The sequence below is a fragment of the Branchiostoma belcheri genome, unplaced genomic scaffold (genome assembly GCF_001625305.1).
Source record: "Branchiostoma belcheri isolate BF01 breed outbred unplaced genomic scaffold, Haploidv18h27 scaffold113, whole genome shotgun sequence".
NCBI classification, from domain to species: Eukaryota; Metazoa; Chordata; class Leptocardii; order Amphioxiformes; family Branchiostomatidae; genus Branchiostoma; species Branchiostoma belcheri.
Genome location: NW_017802525.1, coordinates 223,484 through 241,376, shown reverse-complemented (window position 1 = coordinate 241,376; position 17,893 = coordinate 223,484). Strand labels below are relative to the sequence as shown.

At 40.0% G+C, this 17,893-nt stretch overlaps 2 protein-coding genes across 3 annotated transcripts in view; both read right to left on the bottom strand.

The window, feature by feature from the left end:
* The window catches only part of LOC109462197, a 23,715-nt gene extending 6,675 nt beyond the window's left edge, over positions 1-17,040 (bottom strand). For both annotated transcript variants that reach the window (XM_019758719.1, XM_019758721.1), the window contains exons 1-2: positions 16,956-17,040; positions 882-1,023 (exon numbers count right to left, since the gene is read on the bottom strand). In XM_019758719.1, coding sequence (XP_019614278.1) covers positions 882-992 — 111 coding nt within the window. In that variant the 5' untranslated portion in view covers positions 993-1,023; positions 16,956-17,040. The remainder of the gene's footprint in view (positions 1-881; positions 1,024-16,955) is intronic.
* LOC109462195 (centromere protein J-like) lies at positions 4,629-15,304 on the bottom strand. The gene is made up of 11 exons (XM_019758717.1): positions 15,235-15,304; positions 14,425-14,544; positions 13,774-14,042; positions 12,997-13,187; positions 11,990-12,138; positions 8,382-8,552; positions 7,831-8,253; positions 7,329-7,472; positions 6,622-6,801; positions 6,298-6,387; positions 4,629-6,156 (listed from the first exon to the last, which is right to left on the bottom strand). The coding sequence occupies exons 1-11, from the start codon at positions 15,253-15,255 to the stop codon at positions 6,028-6,030; spliced, it is 1,887 nt and encodes a 628-aa protein (XP_019614276.1). The 5' UTR covers positions 15,256-15,304; the 3' UTR covers positions 4,629-6,027.
* Positions 17,041-17,893: the final 853 nt, after the last annotated feature.

Below are 17,893 nucleotides of genomic sequence, written 5' to 3'. Positions count from 1 at the left end.
GAGAGAGAGAGAGAGAGAGAGAGAGAGAGAGAGAGAGAGAGAGAGAGAGAGAGAGAGAGAGAGAGAGAGAGAGAGTATTTGACACCAGCTGAACCTTTGTCTGTTACTTGATCTCCAAACTGGAGATAATGGTAGATTTCCAACAGACAGTGCAACAGTGGTACCAGTAACATTAGAACTTAATATTTAATTCTGCCAGTATAACTACTAGTATACGGGTGGCAAAGTGGTCTTGTGGTTAGGGTTGTTGACAAAGAATTTAAAGGTTCTGGCTGGGGTCATATACCTAAAAAGTCCCTATATATATGCTTCCTTGTGAAAGACCAATTTCCTTACTCAACTCTCTGAGAGGTTGTAGGGTTGGGACGTCCTCTCTGAGGGTCTAGACTCTCAAGCCATACCTCAATCAAGTTCAGGAACACGCCACACTTAACTCAAAGGTAAATATAATGGTTTACATACTAAGCCTTTATGAGGCTGTATGGGCACTTGTTGATTCACTGTGTCTAGAGCACAGTGTTGGAAGCAGAGCCCATCCCTCTCCTTCCACTCCCTTTAACCATCCCAACCAAAGTCAGGTACCCATTTTACACCTGGGTGGTGCGAGGACACAACATCAAGCCAGGAATGCCAGGGATCGAACCCATGACCTCTCGGTCTCCTTTCCACTTACTCTAAGCCACTCGGCTATTGGACGCCACTACATCCATGCATAAGTTACCTGGTAGTACTGTAGATCAGAGAAGCTGAGAGGAATCAGGATGACCACCAGTAAGGGTTAGGGTTATGGTTATGGTTATGGTTATGGTTAGGGTTAGGGTTAGGGTTAGGGTTAGGGTTAGGGTTAGGGTTAGGGTTATCTCCCAGAGTACGACAGTTACCTGATAGTACTGTAGATCAGAGAAGCTGAGTGGAATCAGGATGACCACCAGTAAGGCAATGATGCCAAACGGGATCCCGATGATGTAGGCCCATTTACTCTGGTCTCCCATAGTGCTTCAGGCTGGAGGTATGGCACAGAAACTGCAGGGAAAAGATAAGAAAACGTTTGCCTGACTACATTAAAGATTTAGCAGCCTTTCCGTATGTTACATCGTTCTTAAACGTTAATGCAAGAACTTTCTAAACCTCCTCGGTTAACATCTTTATGATGATGCTGTTGTCGTTTTTCTCACTGAGAACAATTTGATTTGATTTATTTGATTTATTGAGATGCCCTTTAGCCCCATGAGGGGCTAATCTTCCAGGGCTCATTAACAGTACAACACATAAAATACAAGCACTGAATACATACAATCATTGCAATTACACATTAAAATAATTGAGGTTGAGGCCAGAGGTCATTTAACTAATTATGACTAAAATCAACAATAAAACTTGTGAGTTACTAAATTGCTTCGAATATATACAATATTGTCAGGGTAAGCCTTTAAGTTCCATAAAGCTGACGTGTCATTTTCCTGAACTGCCTCTCATCAGCTGCTAATGCAGTCGTCTTAACTTCACTCGGTAATGCGTTCCACAACTTTACAGATCTGTAAACAAACATCCTCTTTCCACAATTGTTGTTAGGTTTGAGCAATGAGTAGTCGTGCACTGATTGCCTAGTGGAATACCTGTGAGACGCATGAACTGGTACCAGAGATTTATAGATCTCCTGTGGCTCACTTGTGGTTACAATCTTGAAAAATAACTTAAGAGTGCTGACATCAAATCTATTTCTCACCGATAACCAACCAAGATCAGAGTGCATTTTGGCAACTGGTGTATCGAACGGACATTTCAGAGCCAGCCTGCAGACTTTGTTCTGTATAACTTGTATCTTCTTAGTACATGACTCTGAAACACTAGCTAGTATAGGTGAACAGTAGTTCAAGATTGATAGCACTAAAGCTTGGATTACAACCTTCCACACAGCATCTGGCATGTAACACACATATCTTCTAACATAGGCTAGATTTCTTGATAGTTTTGCCATGAGGTGTTTAACATGGAGATTCCAAGAAAGCGATGGATCCATATGCAAACCCAGGAGAACTGCTTCGGTTACCTGTTCTACCTTCTTCGAACCAATTGCAAGATTCAAAGATGTGTCAGGTAGAGCTAGCCGGCGGGCTGTTCCAAATAGCATACATTTTGTTTTCAGTACGTTCATGACAAGACGATTGGCATTGACCCAGTCTGTCACTTTTACAAGATCAGGTTGTAAAGCTGCAACAATAGCACTGACTGACTTGGCAGCCCTGTACAATAACAACATTGTAAACTTATTTAATTCCTCTCACTTCAGTATGATTTGTTTATTTTCAAATATTGTTTTCAAAAATTCATTGATAACATGTTAGCCTATCTGCCTATGTCTTTGCAATATCTGCAAACTTGTTCTGTTGTTATGGGTTCACCACACCACGAAGTGGTGTGGTGAAACCATATTGCTTTTTCTGATGTTTCTTCTCCTTCTTCTTCTCCTCCTTCTCCTGCCATTTTTTAAATGGATTCAGCTTCTTCATTTTAGGGCCTAAGGTCCTGAAATTTGGTATGGAGGTACAGTGGGCAAATACCCCTAGGCGTTTTTTAAATCATTGTGATACAGGCTTTTAGAATGGTTTTATTTGAGTTTTTTGGCTGTGTTATAGCAAATGTATTACTGTGTTAGTTTGCCTTGTTTACCACGTTTGGGCATGAGTCATCACAATGGAATGCAGGGCATCAACCAATAGGCATGCAGCTTTCCTCTATACTTCTTGCTGATTGGCTGTTGGGATTTAACTTGATTAACACCTGCACAGAAGCATTTCCATACTGACAGTATGTCTGTATTCAAGTGTTTTGGTAGGTATTTCAAGCTTTCCTGCTCCAGCATTGGAATGCCGGGCATGGACGTTTTTTTTTATTTTGAAAATCAACAGTTTGCATTATGCAATTAAAAATCCTAACCAATAAAGTAGGGAATAGCTATCCAACTGTTGTTTTAGTTGTATTTTACTTCATATTATAGTTATATCAATGTAAATCATTGTTTTCCCTTGTGTTTCTCATTCTTTCCCTGCCATGTGGTAAAATGTGGTGAACCCATCGCTGTATTTGCTCCAAAGCAAATATTGGCCTTTCTAGTTTAAGTTAGTATTCTAGTCACTTATCTACATACTAAGTTGAAACTACGCTATCCAAATGGATATCGACATTCGTGGAGCAAAAATGCCAAAAATGATTGAGAGGGGAAACGGTTACTGCTAGAGGAGCCTGGGCTGATTTTTTTGGGCGCCACCCAGAAAATAAGAGACTCATCTTAGGGGTTGTTTCTGTACTGTTTAAACGCAAAAACGTATGTAATACTGATGCAGTGTGCTAATGTGGGGCAGTTATTAGCCAAATGTCTACAAATGCTACTTTTTTAATTGTCAGCTTAGTGAGCCTGCAAAGAAGCCTGGTGGAGACTACAATATTGCTATACATGTAAGTGAGAAAAGAATAATTGCATGGGCGCATAGACTTCGACGCTCCATGCGGACAAAATGTAGGTTAACGACGCGTCGACGCCATTGTCTACACAAACCAACCTGTCAAATAGATTATCTAACCATAAACATATATCACATAGACCCCCTGATTATACCACATAAAAGTACAAAGACAAAAAAGACACTGTTGTCACCTTTTTGACCTGTTGTTCCCCCATTACACACGTTTTACCTTTTCTCTAACGCGCTAAATAAACAAAATGTGCTTACGAGGATTCTTACGAGCTATTGTATTTAATGGGATGATTTGAACAGAATGGGAGACAAATTGAGTTTTATACTACATGTATGTATCTGTATCTGTATCTATATAGCCGGTATAACCGCCTTTCGGCGTAACACACCAGCTTGAAACACCACTCTCAAAAACTTGTGGAAATACTTTGAGAGACTGTAGCCTTGGGGATAGTTACAATATATATGCGTCTAAAGACCAATTTATGAACTAAATACTGGAATAAAAAAAGTGTTTTTGTGGTAAAATGTAGTTTACATCACTCAATTTAAATTCACACTATATCGGTTCTATTTGCTAGATGATCGATGTCGGAAATACACTTTTGCATAGAGTAATTGGCGTTACATTTTTTTGTACGCCAATACATACTTTTAAATTTATGGGTCTTTAATACCCACTCATTAATTCACAGCAGGTGGTGTAAAGACAACCCTGAAGTTATCTTTTTAAAGGTTTCAATTTAGTGGAATGCGGGTTGGAACACTTAGTTCTTTGTGGAAAAATGGCTTTAGGTTAGAACATGTCATTAGGGAAGACCTTCATGGATTAAAAATGTCATGTAGCAGGTTTTCTGACCCTGGTGCTGCATAGTTTAAAGCATACGATGTAATTTCAGGACAGCAAAACAAAAAATATTCTGGGTGGAAAAATCTGTTATTGACATTTATTGACATTAGCAGATTTTTGTCATTTCATACTTGAAGCGGTTGAAATAGCACAAAAAAGCTACGTGAGGAGTCCCTTTATTTTTTGGTACCACCCATAAATAATTAGAACCAGCCTACAATACAATTACAAAACAAGCAACCATTTTCTGTCAGTGACATCACATTTTTGCATCACAGATATCAGTATGCTTTGGGATAGGATTGTTTCAACTTGCTACATTAAATAAAAGAATGGCCAGAAAATTGACTGAAAATTCCGTTTTGCTGCCCTGAAATTTATGAATACCTTTAACTAAAAGGTTTTTTTTAGTACATGGTGATAGTAAAGGATGTACAATGTAGCAAATTAAGGAACTACAACAACCTACACGTGTAAGAGTAAAAGGAAATTCCACCTATATGTGTACTATACATGTACTACAATCCTGTCAAGTGAAATGCATGTGTACTAGTGGCTGTTTCTCATTCTTTTCTGATTTGAAATACAATGCATAATACTAGATTGTTGGTACCGGACTACCAGTATACCACCAATAGTTATAATTTTGTACAAAATGCACACAAAATGAAGGCAAACTTTTCCATATTTTTATTATATGCCTGGGAACAAGTTAACACGTGTACTGGTATACACTTTATTATATATTATGCAAATATAATAGGAATGTAATTGTAGATTAAACTTTTCCACACAAAATAATCAGCGCTTTGTAAAATTTACATTTTATGGCATAACATTTTGATGGCACAGTTACTGTACTGAATCTTACATTTTATACACCCAAAATATTTCCACAATAGTCTCAAATTCACTACTTTGAGTTGAGAGTTACACTGTACATGTATGCACAATCATAATCCTACAATTGAAATGAATCCCTAATCTTACATTGGGATAATTTTTTCTTTCCTTTAAAATACATGTAGGGAAACAATGCAGTAACAACAGTATGCTACATTGTACATGTAAGAGGGATATCATACAATTTTTTAGTGTAGATGACTTAGACGCAAAATGTTCGCATCTAAAGCCCTGTCACACATTCAGAACCTTCCCCTGATCACCAGCCAACCAAGGTTGTTTGAAGTTCTGGAGCAATCTGACCAGACTTAGGCAACACCTATCTTTCTACATGTATTTGAATCAAATCGAATTTGACTTAAATTTGAGTCAAATTTGACTTCCAACCACACACTGACCTATACTCCTGAAAAGCAGCCAACAATGGCCAAAGTTTCACTCAAATGTTGTAAACATTTTGAAACATTTGGCTGGCACAGCCGAACAGTAGCCGACCTGGCCGAACACCAGCCAACCTTACTCCTAACCATAGTTTGGGAGCGTTTGGCTAGTGTTCGGGAGGCCAAACTCATGACTGTGTGACAGGGCCTTAGCAGGACTGGGCTTTCAAGTGAACCGTGATGTAGATTCCGTCTTCCCACCACATTTGATGCAATCCTGACGTCATCACACTTCCGACTTGCAGCGAGTGCATCATACATCTGATGAAGGTTGACGAGATTGAATGAAAATTCATGGTGAGTTCCCTTCTTGTGTTGGAACGAAGCTTGAACTTTACAACTGAGGACTGGGCTTTTCTCACATCTTTTTGTCCACAATGACGTTTCCATCCTTGTCCTTGACACGGATACGCCCATTGCTATACCTGGTCTCCTGCTTACCGTCTGGATACACAGTTTTCACTGTCCCGTCTGGATATTCCCGTTTCTGTATTAAAAAATTGTACATAAAGGATAATGTCTGATTCATCATATACATGTATCTTCTATAAAAGGTAAAGAGAAATTATCTTAAATTGAGGTGAAGCATGATGCTTAATTGCAAGTATCAGTATCAGTAAGAATGTACCTTGTAGTTTAGAGTGTGTATTTCTCGCTGTCCATTGGCAAACTCAACCACCCTGTCTCCACTCTTGGACACTCTTAGGACAGTGCCATCCTGGAAAACCAAAACACATTTGTTAATTTAGGCATGCGATGAAATATCAGAAGGACAAAACAAAAAAATTCTGGGTAAGGAAATCTGTCTGATATTGACATTTACTCCACATTTCCGTCATCATTTTATACTTCAAAATTTGAAATAGCCCAAAAACAAGCTACACAAATGTATATGAGGAGCCCCTTTATTTTTTGGTACCACCAATAAATGGCTAGAACCAGAATAGCATACCTGAAAAATACTTTCTTTATCCCCGTTGGGAAACAGATACTTGATAGTTTGGTCTGGAAAAGTGATTTCTTTGGTTCCATCTGGATAGTGTTTCTGCATTTGACTGTTGGGAAACTGTAGGATCTCCAGACCATCAGGGTAAGTGGTATGGGTGGTCTGGGCCTCTGCATAATAGTATATCTGGAACAGGGTAAAACACAATTTACATTCTTGACATACAAAACTTTAAGCTATAAGGAAGTCATAACAGTTACAATCAGCACAAAGGACAGGTTTGTTTATATCAGTGCAGGTCATAGGACTTTGTGTGCTCCATATCACTGTAAATTATACAAATTTAAATTATTTATTCTCTATATGTTGGCTATTTCAAATTAGTATCTACATGTACCTTCTAACAGTTTTACTTCAACAATGACTAGTTAAAAAAGCTTCTGAAGAACTCTTTTCCAGTGACATTGTGTTGCCAAGTTTTCAGTCTAGAAAACACCACACTGATCTACCCTAATTGGCTTATACTCTGTACCATTCAATGGCAAACTCATCAAATTCTATCATAATATGCTGCTTATAAACAACCAAAATCTTGCATTAAATTGAAGATTATTACAATGTATTTGCATCATTGGAGCATATCGTACAGTAAAATGCACAGGTTTAGCCTGGTACATGTAGTTATTGAGCTTAATGGTATTAGTTTTACTTACCACCCGTTGGTCAGGCATGATCTGTTTAATGTCTCCGTTGAAGAATGTGACAATGAGTGTCTGTCTATCAGCACTGATCTCCTTCCTGGTCCCGTTATTACTGAAGGTGATAACACGTCTTCCATCCTTCAGAACATTCTCCGTCTGTCAAAAACAAAAACTCCGAGATCTTAGAGACCTACATGAAATATTTAGGTCTTGTGTGATGTAAAATGTCATATATTCATTCACCATGGTGTCTTCAAGTCTTTCTTTATGGCGCAAGGGAAACAACACCAGTTTGTCAGCTGTCAAGGAGGTCATGTAACGAAAAACACCTGTGAAAACATCAAGTGCTACCAAAAGTAGATGTGATTAATGACTTTCTCCCTTTGGGAAAGATTACACATTACACAATTAATATTACAAATTAAGGATAAAATACTAAATATAGAGCCATCCATACAGCATTAATAGATAATTATGAAGAATTAGTGAATAGATAACTATGAAGATACTAGACCTTTCCATCTGCATGTTGAAGTTGCTCCACACCATCAGAATCTTCATCTTCCAGGCTTAAATCCCCGTCTCCGGCAAACTTCACCGCCTTCTTCCGCTGTAGCGGTCTCCTTGGCTTTGGGCCATCTGACGTCTTAACACCAGAAGGGTGCTCCTCAAGCGCTACAGCTACCGGAATCTTCCTTGGAGTTTCTTCGGGAATGGCATCGAAATCGGAATCAAACTCGTCTTTGGGAAAATGTTTTGTAGTTTTTTCCTTCCGGTCTTTGATGGTGTGAGTTTGAAGCTGAGATTTGGGCGGTGCAGACATTTCTGGAGACCTGTCACTGTCTTCACTAGTCGTCTTCTCTTCGTCCTTATGTGGAGAGATCTCCTTTGTCACTTTTTGCTTCTGGAAGGCCTTGACTGGGGCATGATCCTTCTTCTGTAGATAATAAACATGTGTCAAAGAAAGTTACCGAAAGATCAACATAAATTTTTGGTGTTTGTTTTGGTGTGATGAAAGCAAAAATACAAACAAACAAACAGAAAAAAATATTTTTGTCTCTTGACCTTAGTCTCTGCTTTACTCCAGGCATCTAGCCTGTGTTTCTCCATCATTCGCAGTTCTTCCCGCAGCTCTTGGCTTTCATTCTGAGCCGCCTGGAGCTGGTTCTTCATCCGGTTCAGACTGGCCTGCCACCGCTGCTCCCTCCTCTGGAGTTCATCCTGCAACTCCTGAACCTACAAGGGAGCAAGAATTCAGGGATCTCAGACCTCCATGAAATATTTCGATCTTGTGTGACGATTGTGTCATTCACTATATATATAATGGTGTCTACAAGTCTTTCTTCATTGTGCAAGAGAAACAACAGCTGTCAAGGAGGTCATGTATCAACAAAAACCGTGAAAATCAATGAGCACTACCAGATCTCCCTCTGGGACAGACTGAACCCAACCATAATTGCAACCTGACCTAAGGGCCATCATCATCTTCATCATCTTTGCCACTCACATCTGTCGACTATGATTCTTGCAAACTGCACACAATACTGTACCATTAGGCTCCTCCCTGAGACGTCGCCAAAAATGCACTTACGAGGTTCCATTGTAGCGAAAATAACAAAGCTACGCCAGAGTGCTCTTAGGGAGGCTAAGGGTGTTGAAGATATCGTGCAACGTATATTTTCAAATTGGAGGGAAAATCAATATTACTACCCCCTGGTACCAATTACATGACGATGATGTACTTGCTAGAGTGCCATGCAAGCAACAGGTCATGTAATGTATTCTACATTTGTGCAACAGGTCAGATTTTCATGTTAATCATCTGTCGACAACCTGACAGACAGACTGTAATTGAAACAGAGCTACAACTCTTGAATTCGATCTGTCTTGTGATACAGACAGCTAGAAACAGAGAGGAGAACCAATGCAATACACCCAAGCAATCCTGTACATGTACCTCGTACCCTCGTGGTCGCCCAAGGAGGAAATGGTTTGACAACATAAGGGAGGACCTCCACCACTTGAACTTAAATAACGTCAACCCACAGGACAGAGGCAAGTGGCGGGCTGCCATCAAGCCTCAGTTGTGCAGTGCAAGCACGTCTAACCCTTGGAAGACGGGGAACAACAGACAATAAACCGGACAGTGAGTGAGTACCATTCCTGGAGTTTGCCATACCAAAGGAGCAATCCAAACATCATGGCTTGCATAACCTAATGTTGGGACACTGCGTGGCTGGCAGGTGAAGTAGCTGAGACGCTAACCTGCAGGGGTATTGACATTTGCTGTGCCCAAGAACCACTTACAGGGACAAGGCAAATGGTGAGCTACCATAAAGCCCCAGCATCAATGTGCAAGCACGTCTAACCCTTGGCTATGGAGAGCAAACGATGATAAACCAGATAGAGAGAGAGAATATAATAATGGTTCTCCTAAAACTGAAAGAACACAGGATGATACAAGAAATCTGAGGCAAACAAGAGACTGAGAAGATGTCAAACAACAGTTCAGCTGCAGTGCCAGGGCCCAGCAAGTTGGACCATGCAGATCCATTCGAGTGCTACACCTGGAACGTTCTGCAACAACACATGTCCTATGACCAAGCCGTCAACACCTGCCACTGGTACGAAGAAGCTCCCTTCAGCAAGGTACTGAGTGTCCTTTATGTCCTTGTGGGGGCCACCATTGTAATCTGCAACATTCTTGTGCTGTGGGGAATCATCTCAAAGAAACAACTCCACCAGCCTATGTACATTTATGTCGCAAACCTTGCCGTTACCGACTTGTTGGCGGGTGCGATGATTCTTTGGCGTGTCTACGACAACGTAGACCACTACAAACCGTACAATGTCCTACAGGTGAGGGTTGTCACCATGTTCTCCCAGATTATGTCGGCTTTTGCTCTGAACTTACTGACTGTGGACAGGTTTGTGGCGGTAAAATACCCAATATTCTACCACAACCAGGCTACTTATGCCCAACGCAATGCCGGGGTAGCAATAGTGTGTTCATGGGTTGTTGTTATTTTGGTTGCATTTTCGACTTTGATGGGATGGAACTGTATGGAGGTACAGTACTTGAGACTTGGACATTGCCTCGGCATTCTTCCCTCGGGGTACATCATACTCAATTCTACTCTCATACTCTTCCTCATTGGTGTTTTACTGTTTGTGAACATCATTGTGTACAAAGCCGTAAAACAACGACAATTAGCAAAAATGAAGAAACAGCTTTTCCCACTCAGAGAAAGGAAACAGGAACAGAACCAAATGACCAGCAGTGACCGAAGTACAAGCAGCAAGTCAGCAACAAGGTCCAATAAGCAGAAGCTTAAAATTCAACAAAAAGATAATAAAATTCTCCAATCTAGCACCATATACAAGACCCGGGTAGTCATGATCTTTGCCATTGTCCCAGTAGTCTTCTGGTTGTTAGGTTTGATAGTGATGTCCGTCAAATGGATACTACAGAAAACATACCCAGAGAAAGACCTACACAAGCAAGTCATGCCCTGGGCAATTTTGGTCTTCTGTTTAAACTCAGTAGTCAACCCACTTGCAGGAATCAATCGGCTGACCGATCTGAGGGAAGCTATAGGACAGCAGCTTTGCAAACTCCTATCTGGTCTGTGTACATGTGCCAAAAAATGTACATGTTGGCCAAAATGTGCACCAGAAACTCAGCAGAGTGAACAGAACAACACCAAGAAGCAAGATCGAGAAATGTTGGGCACTGAGATGCATGCAAACATTACATGTACTTCAGAACCCACTGCATGTGGTCATAACGCACTTGTGTTGCAATGGGAAACTACTGTATAGAAATGTTGAGGCATAGAGACTGTGCATCAAACAGAGAAATCCATAGTCAACAGATGTATTTTAGCATTAGGTAAGAACATTCAAGTTGCAAATATTTCTGGAAAGAGGGGACCCTTTTTCAAACATGCTACGGCCTAACTACAAAGTTCTACATCATGTACCGGTATGTTTTGTTCATTGATTCAATTCAATAGTGGGTAAAACATTTTCTGACTCATAATCAAGTTGATCAACTATGAAGAAAAAGAAGGTTGTAGGCTTAGATTTTTCAAGTGTAAAATAATATACAACTCAAGCACTCCCATGTATCTGGACAAACCATAAGAAGCAAAACTATCTGATTGTAACTTCCTGGGAATTTTGTATAGCTTTTAAGTGCAGTCTTCATTGGTATGTACAGTAAGTACATGTTGCATGTCTGTAACTACGTGTTTGTCTGTGACTAATACGCAACTGCAGGAAGGTTGAAAGGTCTTGCATTATATTGAGTCAACCTTTGATCAAAGCCTGTGTCAAACAGGTCAGACTGAGCTTTAAGGAGAAACTGTCCTGGTTCTGTGCCAAAGTGAAACTAAGTACTCCAGAACTAACTGGGCCTGGGAAAAAAATGTTGTGTTTCTGGTTTCCTGACCAACCCTATAGCTACCAGCTAACAAAACCCACCAACCCTAGCCATTTTTATCAGCAGGGATTCACACAAAAAGGCTAGGGTCGGCAGTTTTTTGTAGGGTTGGTTGGGAAACAGGAAACACAACATTTTTTTTCCTAGGCCTCAGCGTAACTGAATCACTTCACCCCTTTGGACAGATGTGACTGTACAAGTACATGTACATGAATTTTAAGTTGTTCACCTGTTCAGCTGAGACTTTAGGTTTGGCAGGTTTCAGTTTTGGGAAGCGCTTGGCGACCAGGTCAGATGTGGGTGGAGGCTCGATGCTGACAGGAACTGGAACTTCATCAGAATCAGGCGGTGGGCTGTTCTGTGCTCTTCTAGAAAAACCTATGTTTGAAGCAGTGGATATAATATATGTTAAAAGTAGTTAGATTTTGTAATTACAAGTTCACAAGTTGTTATCAGGAAGACCAGCATGTTGGCAAAACAGACTGCACCTGCACGAAACCCAAAATGAATTGTGCATGGAACTTTGGCAGAACACTTTTTTTTTCTATTCCAGCATTTATTACAAGACATGGCGACGGCACACTCTTCAACATATTTTTATGCCGCCACCAACGCACACAAACACAAAAACGGGCAACAGACATACTCTTTTTTGCCTGAGCAAAAGATGGAAATACATGTAAAGTGCCTTTCCCATGGGCACAAGATCGGTAGCATGGCAGGATTTGAACTCGATCTCGGACTCCTGGTTCCAAGCCAAATGCTGTCATTATGCCACACCCCTCCTTTTTTAAGGTTAAACTCCATATGTTAAGGATGACATGCTGTCTATAGCTTTTAAATGTTGTTTTGAAAAAGACATGCAACAAACTGTGAAAAATTTGGTTTTTGAAGGTGCAGTACATTCTGCCAACATGCAACATGCATTCTGCCAACATGCAACAAGAACACCAAATTTGAGAATGATATATGAACTTTTGTTCTAAAGATGTACAGGGGGTACAATGTATGGCAACAATGACGAATGAATCAATACAATTTCTAGTCTATATAGAGATGACTGGCGTATTGCCATTAAACGTCTGTTACAATATGTTTTATCTTTTGTAAACATGTAAAATTTGTACAAAAAATGTCTATGCTTGTCTTTGGTTTACTAGATTTACACATGTATGTTACACATGTATGTGATCATAATTTTGAGAATAACTTGTGACAAGGACAGGAAAGACCTACCTGGTCTGTTTGCCTTGGCTGGAGGTGTGGAGGTGTCCAGAGGAGGAGCGCCTGATATGATGCTGTCATCCAGAGTGGTGTCGTGGTCATCCTCGTCTAGTCCTTTCTTACTCATGTCTCCCCAACTGTCATCATCATCAAAATCCACATTCAGGGCCTGAGAGGACACTGCTGCTATATCATCATGGGCACTGGGGTAACAGAGGAGAGAAAAGAGGTAAGGCCTAGGAAAAAAATTATGTGTTTCCTGTTTTCTGGCTGACCCTAGAAAAAAGTACAGACCTTTTTTTGTGTGGACCCCTGCAAGGAACATAAATTTTTCAAGCTGATCAACCTTTTCTAGCTCCATGATCTGACACCTGAATGATGAAACATTGTACAATTGGTTTTGCAACATTGACATTGAAAATGAAAGTGTCCTCATGCAAGTTTTACTTTTAAACTGTATCAGTATTGTATAAGTTGGATGATCACTAGAGATCGCCAAAGTCCAAAAAAAAGAAAGAAAGAAAAAAAATGAAATTCCTACCTACCAACCCTAATTTTTTTTCAGGACTGAAACGCTGGGTCAGTCTATTGAAGAAGACCAGAGTGACTGGTCAAAAGCTCTAGGTGAGAACATGAATCCTTTTGTGTTGGAACAAAAGTTTTGACTTTAAAACATGTAACTACTACAGATTGATGAACTTTCGTATAGTAAAAAAATTAACTTGAGAACTTTCAATTCTAATTTCAAATCTGGTCATGCCTTTTGTGAACTTTGATCCATCAACGCACCTTTCAGAATCCCTGTCTTCCTCTTTTTCTTCATCTTTTTTATCCTGCAACTCTTCTGCTTCTTCAGCCAAGACTGCTGTCCCCAGTGGAGAATCTCTTTTGCCTTCCTTCATTTCATCTTGCTCCCAGTCCCCTCCCTCTGGCTGTTCCTTGATGGTTTGGTCCAAGTCGCTGTCTCCCTCCTCTAAAGTCTGCTCCAAATTGACATCCTCTCCATCTTCATTCATCTCTTGGTCTTCTTCATCACTTTTTGATGGTTGTCTCAATGACTGCATGCAGAAAATAAGCAAATTTAGCATATGAAGGGAAAAAACACTTGATAACTTCATCTACATGTACACTCTACAACTTGAAATGTGTCCAGAAAGATTACTTCAGCACAGTCCTATTAGGAGTGTGTTCTTAGTGGTGACCCAAATTCAGGGGTTTTGCAAACCCAAAATTTAGGGTTTCTTTGTAACCCTTATATACAGTTTTTGTGAACTCTAATTTAGGGTTTCTTGGTTAACCCTAATTTAGGGATTTTTGCCAACCCTAATCCACAACTTCTCAAGTTATGATGTTGACACACATTCAGACCCATGCCCACACCAAGCCCAAACTGAAAACATACCCTTCTGACGAAGGCAAACATGTTGTCTGTAAACTCACCCCAGGTGGCCCCTGACTCCTGTACATGTTGGCTCTTGCAGGGGTGCTGCCGATGAAAGAAGATGTGTTCGCTGCCATTCTCTCCAGTAACTCAAACTCCTTCAGCTCCTCATCTTCCAACTATATTTCAAACAACAGAATGACAGACTTCACTTCATATTACCAGTAAAACACTACTTTGAAACACTAGCTGGTAGAAAAAAGTCCCCATGCACAAGTACATGACTTCAATCATATGTATACTGGAAGGTTTGGAAGCAGTGTTCTAGCCAGCCTGAAATTTTTTTCTATCATTGCAATTTTGTTTGATGCAACATTATGTTGTCAGGGTCAAAGGCACAAGGCATTGCATGTCTGAGGGCATGCTCCCCCTGGAAAATTTTTAAATCTACAAAATGTGTATAATATACTCCAGTGGTCGAAATACTTTTTTTCAGTGCTCTGCAGAAGAGTCAAAATTTCGTCCTGCAATTTGGAAACACTTTCTGCAACTACACAAGCCCCCATATTACAACCTTCTGAAACCAATAATGCCTATTCTTACATCATATATATATAACGTTAACGGTAATAGTTATAGCTTTGTAAATCTGTAGCATTACTGAAATTCTTCAAAATATCAATCTTTTAAATATGTTCGGACCGTAAAACTTTATCGGTCCGGTCCAAAAAAACCGAAACGTCGGTGGACCGGTTTTTTTGACCGGAACAAAAATCCATATTTGTTGTTACTGAATAACTGATGATCACTACATACAAAGAAGCCTGCCAGGAAAATGAAAATCCAGCCTTCAAATAAAAGAAGTTTACCTTAGTCTCCGTCTCTCTCATTTTGCAACAATATGGTTTTTCGGAGGAGCCATGTTTCCTTTGCCGTGTTGCCTGCTGGGAAATGCTCAGCGAAAACTGCCGAAAATTCACGAGGCAGTTGTCGGGTCCTCCCGGGAGACGAAATCTAACATCGGAAAATGGCGAGTGCCCATATTTGGTTATCGTCGCCTTTCGTCGCCTTGTCGAAATCGTTCAACTTTGACCCCAAATTCCCTTATATGGGACCATTACAGTCTGCTGAAAAACGCCGGCAGGTTCGTGCGGCGCAGGTTTTCGATCTATTCACAGCGCCACTGCTTTGCTAATTGAAAACTATTGAATCCGGAGCCTATTTTTTCCTTCTGCAAAATTGCAGATTGTAAGATTTTTTCTTCTGCAATCTTGAAAATCTATCTGCAAATTGCAGACTGCAGACGGGTATTTCGAACACTGTACTCTAAAATGCAATTTCCTGCATTTTGAGGGTCAAATTTTGCTGGCAGACAAAGCTTAGTTTAATGACATCTCTTTCCACATTTTTATGGGTTCACCACACCACGAAGTGGTGGTGAACCCATATTGCTTTTTCTGATGTTTCTTCTCCTCCTCCTCCTTCTTCTTCTTCTCCTGCCATTTTTTTAAATGGATTCAGCTTCTTCATTTTAGGGCCCAAGGTCCTGAAATTTGGTATGGAGGTACAGTGGGCAAATACCCCTAGGCGATTTTTTAAAATTATTGTGATACAGGCTTTTAGAATGGTTTTATTTGAGTTTTTTGGCTGTGTTATAGCAAATGTATTACTGTGTTAGTGTGCCTTGTTTACCACGTTTGGGCATGAGTCATCACAATGGAATGCAGGGCATCAACCAATAGGCATGCAGCTTTCCTCTATTCTTCTTGCTGATTGGCTGTTGGGATTTAACTTGATCAACACCTGCACAGAGCATTTCCACCTGCACAGAGCATTTCTTGCTGATTGGCTGTTGGGATTTAACTTGATTAACACCTGCACAGAGCATTTCCATACTGACAGTATGTCTGTATTCAAGTGTTTTGGTAGGTATTTCAAGCTTTCCTGCTCCAGCATTGGAATGCGGGGCATGGACGTTTTTTTTTATTTTGAAAATCAACAGTTTGCATTATGCAATTAAAAATCCTAACCAATAAAGTAGGGAATAGCTATCCAACTGTTGTTTTAGTTGTATTTTACTTCATATTATAGTTATATCAATGTAAATCATTGTTTTCCCTTGTGTTTCTCATTCTTTCCCTGCCATGTCGTAAAATGTGGTGAACCCATCGCTGTATTTGCTCCAAAGCAAATATTGGCCTTTCTAGTTTCAACTAAATCCTCCTTGGTTGTTGCAATTTTGTACAGTGGCTAACGTTACTTAGGTAGTTTTGATGCCATTATTTTGACACATAATTGCGACATATGAAAATACACACAGGCAACTATGACATTTACAGGGTGTTGTCAAGGCTGGAAAGTAGGAACAAGATTTAAGTAGCCTTTCTAAATGAGTTCTGTTCCCAAAACATGCAACAGGAACCACTCATGTTTTTACAAACATCAGGCCATATTAATTAGGCGCATATAGGCAGCAAGGCATAACATCAAAACATTGACTGTTTTGGGTTGTACGAGCTAAAATCTCCCATGAAAATATGACTAGAACTAACGCAAGTTACCATCCTAACGAAAAGGGGCGTAAACTTACCATAAAACCCAGACTAAGCGATGCTAGGAGATCATAGTTGGGCCACACCTTCGCGATCGCTCTCTTGGTCACTACGAGAAATTTGAGAATGCAACAGAACAGAAAGCATGTCAAAAATGTGTTATCCACCCAAAATGAGCCTCATGCACTCAAAACATTTCATACCGAAATTCAAATAACGTCAATAATTTACGAAATATATTTAATTTTATTTATATTTCACTTTATCAAGTATATCATTAATATAATCGCGTGAATTTGAAGTGAATATAGAAGTTCTGGTACATTTGTATGCGGTTTGCCCCTGCCCAAAGGCCACACCCCCTGGCGAATCACCATGGCAACGGGTGACGCACCCATCAATGCTTTCTCAAAGGGGGCACTTTTCTGGTAACGTTAAACCCCTTACCCCTATATGCAAGGACTTTCGGCTGTGTATTATATATTCTTGAATAAAATAAGTGATTGTCAACTGTGTGCATTATGTAGAACTTTGGCTACAACGCACATCTTAGGCTGTCCATTACAATTTGCAATTCCCACAATCATTAGAGTCACCTAAGAGAAAAATGCAATTAACAGTTATTATGTTGTTGAAAAAAAATTAGGTTTAGAGTTCAAAGTCAACGTGCGTGCAGAGATTTTAATTACTAAGTAACCTAACTAAGTTATCTAATAGAAGGCAGAACTGAAAGAAAACGAGAATGGGAAGCATCGGCTCAAGCAAGGAGAACAGTTTAAGCTAATAGCGCTTTTCAGTGACTGCCTCTGACCTCATGAGAATTAGTAGACGACTTTTCCATCTGGGTTTGTTGTGTGTCCTTGGGCGTGTTTTGATGTAAACATGGCCACAGAACTACAAAGTACAATACTAGTAGCAAGGACTAGGTGAACTGTGTCTGCTTTGGGGTAGTTTTGTCATTTGTCTTTGTAGAATG

Coding starts and splice junctions, on each gene's coding strand:
- LOC109462195 (XM_019758717.1), bottom strand. CDS start 15,255: ATGAGAGAGACGGAGACTAAG. Junction 14,545..15,234: donor TGAGAGAGACGGAGACTAAG/GTAAACTTCTTT, acceptor TTTGAAATATAG/TTGGAAGATGAGGAGCTGAA. Junction 6,802..7,328: donor TCATGCCTGACCAACGGGTG/GTAAGTAAAACT, acceptor ACCCTGTTCCAG/ATATACTATTATGCAGAGGC.